The sequence below is a fragment of the Phascolarctos cinereus genome, unplaced genomic scaffold, assembly GCF_003287225.1.
Source record: "Phascolarctos cinereus isolate Bilbo 61053 unplaced genomic scaffold, phaCin_HiC Scaffold_9;HRSCAF=440, whole genome shotgun sequence".
Lineage (NCBI taxonomy): Eukaryota > Metazoa > Chordata > Mammalia > Diprotodontia > Phascolarctidae > Phascolarctos > Phascolarctos cinereus.
The window spans coordinates 172,735,250-172,746,181 of NW_027556402.1; the positions used below are offsets into that span (position 1 = coordinate 172,735,250).

Genomic DNA, 10,932 nt, shown 5'->3' on the forward strand with positions numbered 1-10,932 from the left:
TTTTCCCCAACCCTTCCCCTTCCCATCCTTAGAAAAAGTCTGTGAGCTAAACAAAGCCATAACTAGGGTAGGGCAGCAGGATTTGGGGTCCCACCACACCCAAATCTGCAAGGTACACAAGTTCCCCAATTTCCCCATGCTTTGTTCTCCACTATCCCTGTGAGGTATTGTGCACCCCCTATACCCCCAGTGTGCTTTGCCCCACTACATTTTATCTCTGCTCCTTCCTTGGGACATAGGAGGTCAGGATCCTTCAGTGGCTCCACAGGAGCTGAAACCAGAATCTCTGGGACAGAGGCTATACCATCTTCTGACACAGTTATACCCAACTGGGGCAGATTGTCTCACTTTAAGTAGCAGCAAGGTGGTACTGTGGATAAGAATGTTTGGCCGATGACACGAAGACCCAAGTTCAAGTCCAACCTCAGACACTTACTAGCTGTGTGACCCTGGGCAAGTCATTAAACCTCGGTTTCCCTCAGTTTCCTCAATTTAAAATGAGGATAATAATCCTACCTTGCAGGGTTGCTTTGTGAGGATCAAATGAGATAATATTTGTAGTAAGCACTTAGCATGGTGCCTGGCATGTAGTAAGGTGCCACATAAATGCTTACCCCTTCCTCTTTCCCCCTTCCTCTGCACAACCACCTCCAGGTTGCCCTGGAAGTCAGGATTACTAGACCTCCAGAGGTAGCTAAATGTTGTATTGGCTAGAGCACTGGGCCTGGGGACAGGAAAATCCAAGTTCAAATACTAGCCTGAGTCACTGTGACCCTTGGTGAGTCACAACTCCTCTTGGCCTCAGTTTCCTTGCCTGTAAAACATAAACAAGAGTAGCACCAACCTCCCAGAATAATGTCAGGGCAAAATGAGATAATATTTTGTAAACCTTAAAGTTCTCTATGAACACTAGCCATCATCCTCACCATTGTCATCACCTCTGAGACTGAAAATCTTCTTGAAGACATAAAGCTGAGTGATAATTCAGGAAAAGGGAAGGAAGGAATGAGTAAGTTTGGCATTTTCCTTGCTTTGCTTTCTATGAGCGTTGTGAGGATGGGGACCAGTCATACCATCCTTGACATCCCCACACTGAAAAGCATCTAGTTTTTCTCTGAGTGCTAACTTGGTCCATAGCATGGAGGCAGGTCCACTTCCAGTTCCAGTTCAAGCCAGTGAGAGCTGTCTGATGGAAGGAAATTAATTTCATGGCAAAGATCCTTCCTCTCCCACTGCCGTTTGGGTTCAATGAACCATTTAAAAATAACAAGTTCAAGTCAGAGGTAAAAATAACCACCGAGGACTGGGTGCTGGCTGGAGTTCAGTTTGACTCACAGCTCCCAAGTCTGTAGGAATTGGAGCAGCCTGAAACCAAGCAGTGAGGGACAGCCCAAGAAATGGGCCTTGCCTGAGGTAAATAGTCATTATCAGTATTTCTGTTTATTAGAGTCGAAGGATACTGGCAAGGTGACAGCTCTTCTGCATATATAATCTAACTTGCGACAGGGAAGCAACCCAGCAATGAAGCTGGGGTCCAAATCAGTGTACCCTCTGCTCTCAGGTTTCTTACATTTGTACTTAATTGCAGCATAACTTGAGAGGCAACGCTGTCTTGTGAATAATAACCTATGTCATCTCTTGTCTCTGATTCCCCTTTCTTTATTTTTTGGGCATTGCACAGAGCCTTCTTGTCCCACCTACTCGGTAGCCTTCCATGTGACTCTGAACTAATGCCGCTAGCTCACCTCACTGTGCCTCTGCTTACCCATCTGTGAAAACGGCCTGATAACACACTCTGCTGCACAGAGACCAGAGGGGACAACTGATCAACTGGAGGAGGCTCTGTGGCCCAGGAAGTAGGATTTGTTTGTTTGCTTGTTCATTTATTTTTGAGGCAATGGGGTAAAGTGACTTGCCCAGGGTCACACAGCTAGTAAGTGCCTGAGGCCAAATTTGAACCACGAAGATGAGTCTTCCTCACTCAAGGGCCAGTGAACTATCTACAGCACCATCTCGTGGCCCGTGGAAATAGGATTTAGAACTGGAAGAGATCTTACAAGTCATCTTATCCAACCCCCTCATTTTACAAATGAGAAAAAAAAATAGGCCTAGGGAGATAAAAGACTTGCCCAAGGTAACAAGTGGCAGAGCTGGAATTTGAGCTCAAGTCTGGCATTTTCTCTGAGGCAACCTACTCTCTGACCCCCTTATTTGAGACTGAGAATTTTGTCCAAGGCCACACATCATGTGGCTGTCAGGATTTGAACCCAAGTCCTCTGCCTCAGGTCTGCTAGGTGGCAGCCTTGTGCATAGAGCACTGGCTGGGTCTGGAGTTGGGTAGACTCATCTTAAGTTCAAATCTGGCTTTTGACACTTACCAGTGGTGGTATGACCCTGGGCAAGTCACTTAACGCTGTTTCCCTCAGTTTCCTCATCTGTAAAATGAGCTGGAGAAGAAAATGGCCAATCACTCCAGTATCTTTGCCAAGAAAACCCCAAATGGGATCAGGAAGAATTGGACACAACTGAACAGTCACCACCATCCATGCCCATTCCCCATGGCATCTCTGTGGGCATCACCCTTCTATCTTATTCCCCTCACCTACTCTCATTGCAGTTTCAAGTGGCGGCTCTTAACTGTGCCATGACAAGATATGGTAAATCCACTCAAGTGTCTGAAAATTAGGGTGGACTGCTTGGGGGAGGAGAAATTTTGTTTGGAACACCATCTTCCTGAGCATCTGGTAAGGATCTTCACCGTCTCCCAATGAAAGTGGTGATAAGGGGTGACTTTAAAAAAGCAAAAAACAAACCTCAAACTATGTTGCAATATTGTATTGAAGCTCCTTTATTGCATGACACCCAAGTGCAGCTGAAGACCGAGCCTCATGGCAGCATTCTAAGCAACTGGGGAAGTTTGCCAGAGATGATTAACTTGACCAGGATGTGGACCAAGGGCCTGCAGAAATCCTTGCTTCAGGCAGTCTTACCCCCACTTTGCAGCCTCCTCTTTTTCCGTGCTGCATCGTCCAAGGCCTTCTTGTTCCAGAGCTCTGGCCCACTGATGCCAATGACACAGCAGGCGAGGCGCTTCCCCGCATTTCCGTGCTCCAGGCTACCCTTGTTGTCGCCTTTGCCAAGGTCATCCTCTTGCTCATGAACTACAATGGCCCTGCCCAGGACAGAGTAGGGCCCGAAGAGAGAAGCTGAAACGTTGAACCGGTGCTTTCTGATCTTACCATCCTTAACGGGGAAGTTCCCAAAATCCCCTGGGTGCTGGGGGTGGGGTACCTCATGCGGGTTATAGTGGCTGGAGGTTCCATCGCAGCCATTGCTGAGGTCGCCAAACTTGTGGATGTGAATAGCCCGGCAAGAGGCATTCCTGGTATTTGTTGGAAACCCAGCCAGATCAAAGAAGACTTCCATCTTCCCATCTGGGTAGAGCTGTTTAAATAGGACCTGCCCCGTCACTTGAGGTTTATTGGCCTCCAAAGTAGAAGAAGGCTTTACCTGGCAGTTGGCATAGACAGTGTTTTCGTCACTGCCTGAGGTGACCGGTTTCACATAGATGAGCCTATGCCACAGGTCACTGACTTTTTTCTGGATGTCATTGATCTGCTCTGCCCTCTTCAAGTTGTACTCCTCCCCACCTAGTTCCATTGCTCCATAGGACACACAAGTGGCCAGGATGATGGTGGCACTCAGGGCTGAAAGCATCATGAGGACGACTGGGAACCTGCAAGGCACACAAGGGAGAGGTCTAGCCACGTGCAGAGGGAGGAGATGGCAAAGCAAAACCATAGAATTTCAGCCTAGAAGGGACCTTACAGATTATCTAGTCTAATCTGTAAAATACAAACTCCTTTGGCCCTAAAAGCTATTCACAGCCCTCCTCCAACCTGTCTGTCCAGAGTGACACATTATTCCTCCCTTACACACACCCTCTGTGTTTCAGCCAAACTGGTCTCCTTATTTTCATACATGACATGCCATATCTCATACCTCAGAGTTCTTGCACAGGCTGTTCTTCACAATTGGAAGGCTTTCCCTCCTCTTCACCTCTTAGAATCTTTTGGGTCTCAGACCTATTGCTACATCCTACAAAAGACCTCTGTAGATTTCCCATTTATTAGTGTTTTGCCTCACTGTGAGTTTGTGTTCATTTCTGATATAGTTTGTGCTTATTTTTATTAATGTTGTCCCTCCTTTCTCCATTCCTGCCTCCATTTACCTGCCCTTCCTCCCCTGGTAAGATGTAAGTTCCTTGAAGGCAGGCACTGTTCTGGCTCTCTCTTGTAACCCCAGTGCCCAGCACATACCTGGCTCAAAGGAATAATAAGTTATCTTTGCATTGAATTAGCTGACTCCAAGTAAGTCAGATCGAGGTTCTGAGTTGAGGACTACATGCCACCTTGTGTTGTGATTTTCCCCTTTTGTGTATAGATAGGTCGGGATGAATGTTCAACCCTTTACTACACTGTAAGTGCCTGGAGGGCTGGAACCAAAACTTAGATGCTGAATCTCACAGAGCCTTGCGTGGTGTCCTACCCATGGGAGGGGTTCAAGAAAGGTTTATTGTTGACAATAAGGGGAAAGAATAGAAACAGTCCAATTCCTCCCCTTTCTCAGTCTCCCCACACTCTCACAATGTGAAAGCATAATTTCTACCAGTCTCTTTAAACCCATGCTATAAACTCTCAAGTAGGACATTAATAGTGCAAAATTTTTCTCTTAAAGAGAATTTAAATATTTTCTGAACCTTGCAATTCAAAGTCAAAAACCACTTCTCTTTTGTCTCTTTACTCCTCTCCTGCCAACCCTTTCATAGTCTCAATAGATTGACAGCTATAAGGTACCTTAGAAGTCATGTAGTCCAATCCTCTCATTTTACAGATAGGAAAGTTGAGTCCCAGAAAAGGTTAAATGGTCACACAAGCAGATGTGACAGAGCTAGGATTTTAACCTGATTTCTTTGACTCCAGAGCTCACTGTCTTTTCCATTGAACTGTGCTGCCTTCCCACTCTCCCTTTCCCAACGTCTTCAAAAATTAGACTGCAATTATCTTAAGTCAACATTGTTTCTTGGAGTATCAAAAAGATGCCTTTCTTGCACATTCCTCCCCATTAACACACACACACACACACACACACACACACACACACACACATACACACACACACACACCCTGCACAGATCCCTCTCATAAAGTCCTGTCCAAGGAAATAAAAATTATCCGTAACTTACTATCTTTCCAGCTTTTTGGGTTCCTCCTCTCCTCTTATGGACCAATGTTTTTTCAGAACAGTGAAGGCTGAGCCACAACTCTGTGTCTGAGATCTAGGCTGAGTCTTACAGGGGACTGACAAGCTGTTTATAAAAGTTCAGTAATGACCAGCCCAGGGGAGTGGTCAGGAGGCAAAAGCAGGGGAAAGTAAGTTTGAGGCAGTTTAAGGAAGGGCAGGCAACTCAGATCTGCTGACTGGTTTCCATTTATTGGTCCCTTCTGCTCCCTCCCTAACTGCAACCCCACCCCCTATTCCCAGCCCTCAGCTAAGAGCCTGTTTACCAAAAATCTTCCTTCTCATGGCCACAGGTTGGGACATCCACCACCGGGGAGGCTGACCTTCAGTGCAAACGGGGAAAGAATATCAGAAGTGAAGTATCTTGCTCTGAGAAGTAGACAATAGTCTCTGCTGAGCAGCCCTTTCCTTTCCACTAGATTCTTTAGTAGCTGAGTTCTTTTTGTTGGATGCTGCTTCCCGATGTGGAAATGGGGATCTCAGGGTCTGCAGGTGATATTTTCTCGCGTGCGATGGCCGTATCACTTTAGAGAGATGATTTAAAAAAAAAAGCATTAGCAGTGCTTTAAAAAGAAGGATACAGGGCAGGGATTCAATGGGCCTTGTTTTCCCATTGAGGAGGAGGCACTCTCAACCCCTCTATTCTAACCTGTTCCAATCCCTTTTCCATCATAGGATTATGGGATTTTGAGCTGAAAATAACCTGTAGTACAAACCTTCCATTTTATAAATGAGAAAACAGAGACATGAGGAGCTGAAATGAATTGTACAGGGTCACACCGATAATAGGTAACAATGCTGGGATTTGAGCCCAGGTTCACTGAATCCAAAACTCATGTTCTTTCTACTGCTCAACTCCCCACATAAATGACTTTTTCTTTTCCATTCTGGAGTGTTTGGTTTGTGAATCAGCTCTGTTTACATAATCACCCATGTTGTTTTAATCATTTTTTGATTGATGTTTGTGATGTATATTTGCTGATTTCAAGGATACCTCAGCTGATTTTGCAGGGACTGTAGCACCCCCTCACCATTCCTGCTAGATGTTCCCATGGTAATGTGAAAATGAATAAAAAGGGCAGTTACATGAAGGAATTGCACTTCACTAACAGTTTATGGTTACCAAGGTACCAAGTACCTTCACAATCTTTTGATGTGGATGAAATATTATTCCTTCATTTTACAGATGAGAAAAAAGTGAGAGCATTTATTTAGCACTAGAACATGACGCCTAATATCATATTCTTCATACAGCTCAGAAAACCAGTCATTAAATTTTAGAGCCAAAAGAACCTTAGGGGAATGATTTAGTCGGACTCTTTCATTTTACAAATTGGTGAAATTGTGACCTATTGTTAACTGCGTAGCTTTACCAAATGGTTCAGGCCATGGATACCATTTGTGACCGTGGTCTGGTCACTTACTTCCCTAGACATCTGTTTCTAATTTGTAAAATGTGAGCGGGTTACACCAGATCAGCCCTGAGGTCTCAGTCTATGGTCCTGTGCTCTTACAATTTTGGATACAGTGCCCTTTCTACCACCACCTCCTGCTGTCCACAGAGTTTATGGAAACTTAGTCCTTCAAGGCACTAATTCTCAACCCAAGAGATGGGTTTATATCAGTGTCACCAAATGAACAATTGTTCTTTATAAGATTGAAGCATCATCTTTACTGTAAAACATCAAGACAAGGTCTGCCAATAAGTTTATAAAATGACTCTAAAGGGACTTTCTTGCTCCCTGATTCAGAGAACCCTTTGGCTATCTGGTAATTGCACAAAAAACTAACCAATGGCTAACAGCAATGAGACATACAAGGGTGGGGATGACAGTAGGAGGGAATTACATATTTTCTTGGTAAATCCTGGGGATTTCTTAAGCAAACCAAGAAAAACACATGTAGCCTTAGGGAAGCCAGATCTAGAAATAGTGTGTCCCGAAAGTCTTGGTGTGATTTTAACAGATTTAAACTGTTCTAAAACTTTTGAGATCTCATGCCTAACTTCTCTCCCATGTATTTTGTAACAGCTGGGGATAGATTTGGGTAGAGTTTATATACATGATAGTTTCCATTATAAAGATAAAAAGGTTATAGATGATAATCAAATAACAGATGATGTCAGGAGCAACACAGGTCAGCTGCACTTGGTTGATCATGGGAGGACAATAGATGAAAACAGGATGCAAAAGCAATTGCTGTGTGGTGACCTGAAGGAAGACAGTCACATACCAGGTGTGCCCACAATATCCTTCAGAAACACACTTAAGTTGGGTTTTTCTCTGACTCCTGTTTTTCTCACTGATTCTCTCTCTTTCATGCCAAAATGATAGAACTCTTCCCACTCCCAGTATTACAGAGTAGTAACAAGGGACTGGCAGGTCCACCTGAATTTGGGATTCAATTTAGTTCTTTTTTCTAGAGATATTCCCCCAAAGTCAGACTGGCAAGTCTCCAATCAGTATGGTCTGGGAGAAGGAACATTGAAATGCTAGTCAGATCTAGTTTCTAATTCTGGCCTTGATATTCACTAGCTATGTGACCACAAGCAAATCTGTTCACTTCTCTGGGCTTTGGGGTTAATGTAGATGAGCTTTAAACTTCTTGTATTATAGAAATAAATGACAGTGACTATGGTCATATCTTCTGTCTGAAAACCCTTTGCCTGACTCTCAGAGATTTCATGGTATAGAGAAAACGCCACCTCCAAGTCCAAATACTGGAAAGGATCGGAACCATTCCTCCACTTAACTAAAATGACCAGAAAGCTTGGCCCCAGAAATACCTCCAATGTGTGTGCAAAGAAGGAGAGTAGAATATGGAAAGCAGGCTCTGGGATGGAGGGCAATACTTGCTTGCATTTCCTGCTTCTGACCTTTGATTCAGATGAAGTTCAAATGGGAAGAGCATCAAAGAGGCATCATCAGCATTGCTACTTAGCAAAATGGAGGAGAACAGAATGAATCCAGCAACCACTTGACTAGCTCCATGCTTCAAAACCTTCTCTTCCTTGCTAATGTCCATGTGGATGGCCCCAGATAGATTCTATTTGACTGGAGGCAGTCCCAGAAAGCTGGAAAAGTTACCTAGTTTCTCCTTTGCCTTAGTCCTTGTCTGTAAAGTATGGATAATAATGATGATGAGAATATAATAATAACAATATTGAGATAATAATAGCTTACATGGCTCTATCACTTTGTAACTTACAAAATACTTCCAATTATTGTTATATTTGTTCATCTCAACTTTGTGGATTGAAAAGTATAAATATTTCTTAAGCCCATCTGAAAGATGAGGAAAGAGAAACAAGAAAGGCCAGGGATTGTTGTCAGTGGCTAAAGCAAAACTAGAAGAACAAGAATTCAGGTCTTCTTTCTCAAGTTCAGTATTCTTTTGTAAAGTGGGAATAATAAAAGTTCCTACCTTTCAGAGTTGTTGTGAGGTTAAAAATAGATCATATTTGTAAAATATTTCACAAACCTTAAAGTACTTATAAATGCTAGCTGTTATTATTATTATTAAACTGTAGAGCATATGTAGACATTCTATAATTTTAGCTAGTTCTGGTATGTTAACAACACGTTGAGGAAGACGCTCTTTGATTGTCTATGGAGCCATTCAAATAGGGCAGTAAGCATCTGCCACAGCATCTTTTGTCTCCTTTACTCTTAGGGGAGCTTGGTCACTCTTGCTTACAGTACCTGGTGGGAGATCGTGGGAAAGGCCTTGGGGACGTCTCCTCCTCTGAGGTCATATGGCCAGGTGAATGAGCCTTGAGCCTTAGCCTTTGCACTTGTTCTTTTCTGTTTTAGGTGAAGGCAGCTAAGTTTCTAGTTTTGTGAATTTTGAAAGGTCTAAAATGTGCCATGGCATTCCCACATTCCAGAGACTGGGTTTTAGAGCCCATATTGCATTGATGCCTCAATAAACAAGGGGTGACCTTGGGAATAACCTTCAGGACCCCAACCCAGCTGAAGGTGATGCAAGGACTCATCCAATAGTTATGGCAAATATGGACATGAATTTGATGAAACCAGTGCTCTATAGGAACTGAATTATGTCATGAGCCTGTCCTGCCCCACCCTGAGCATGAGGTGGTATACAGGAAAGCATGACCTTAAGGTATAAATGGAACATATTTGTGTGTTTGTTCTTGCTATATCTTTGAAGTAAATATCCTTTAGTCAAAGCTACTAGATGTTATGTAATTAAATGGAAATAGAGTGCTAATTGTGGGTCCCTCAACACAGTTGTTGGGAGCTCAAGTTGATGGCAGTAGAGGAGGAATACCTTAGTCTCTCAGGGTACTCTAGAATCTTCATGGGCTGAATATATATATATATATATATATATATATATATATATATATATATATATATATATATATATATATATATATATACATACATACATACATACACATATATATGTATATATTTAAATAAATAAATGAATGAATGAATGAATGTGTATATATATATATATATATATATATCATATGTGTCATGTCTAAAAATTACAATAAAGCAAACCAAAACAACATTAGAGGTAGCTGAACTCTGATAAATTATAATGAATAATTTTGGATCCAGAAAATAGAAGTTGTAACATTTATCTCTCCTGAAGATGGGGAGGTAGGAGTCTACGGATGTGGAATGCTGCACACATTGGCATTGTCAGACTTGCTTGCTTTTTTTTTTAGCTGATTATATATAACTTTTTCTTTGTTACAAAGGAGGGTTCGATAACAGAGGGAAAAGAGTATGTTAAAAAATGACTTTTTAAAATAAAAGTGCCATTACTTTTTTATGTCAAGAAAAAAAGAGAAAGAGGAGAGAGGAGAAAGAGAGAGAAAAGAAGAAAGAAGGAAAGAAAAAAGAAAGAAGGAAGGAAGGAAAAGAGAGAAAGAAACAAAGAAAGAAAAAAAAACTGTATCCCTGAGTAGAACTAGAGAAAACAGATAATACAAAGAGCATGTAAATAGTGTTCTGGAGATAATAAGGCAAACTTTCTGGAACCTCACACATTATATCTTCTTTGAAAGAGAATGGGTTCTACTCTTTGGGATGGAATATAAATATTAAGGCAATTAGAAAGTTAACAGCCACAGTTCTGACCTGGCAGGCTCAATAAAGGACAAAATTCAACCCCCTTCCCAGTAGGATAATCTGAATGGAATGTTGTATCATTTGCTGCTGCACCATGGAGTTCTAACCCTGCAGAGTTCGAGATCAGACTCCTAAGAGAACAATTATTCCAGGAACTCATAGGAAAGAGTTCTTCTCAAGTGGTTCCTGTGCTGGCCCCTTAGACAATTTAGCTATCACACAAACAGGGTGCTGATTCTCCTTCTAAATGGAAGAATTGTTAGTTGGCTGTTCTTTGGCCTCTTAACCAAAGAGGCTCGTCAACTATTCCCAAATGCCTCAAGGAAGTAAGCTTAGTAACTGAATTGAGGCAACAGCTCTGTCCTTCCAGGACTCGTAGTTTTTCTGTTAGTACTGTGTCTCCAGCAAACCTTTTTTTTTTTAATCCAAAAATACATTCCCTGGCATTCTCTCAACGAACATCTATGAAGCACCCATTATATGCAAGGAGTGGTGCCAGGCACTGCAGGACCCATAGAGACAG

At 42.4% G+C, this 10,932-nt stretch overlaps 1 protein-coding gene across 1 annotated transcript; it reads right to left on the bottom strand.

The window, feature by feature from the left end:
* Positions 1 to 2,832: 2,832 nt before the first annotated feature.
* Positions 2,833 to 5,425, bottom strand: SOD3 (superoxide dismutase 3). Its single transcript, XM_020992464.2, has 2 exons — positions 5,246 to 5,425; positions 2,833 to 3,736 (listed from the first exon to the last, which is right to left on the bottom strand). Exon 2 carries the CDS (start codon positions 3,718 to 3,720, stop codon positions 2,977 to 2,979), a length of 744 nt encoding a protein of 247 aa, XP_020848123.1. The 5' UTR covers positions 3,721 to 3,736; positions 5,246 to 5,425; the 3' UTR covers positions 2,833 to 2,976.
* Between the last annotated feature and the right edge of the window lie 5,507 nt (positions 5,426 to 10,932).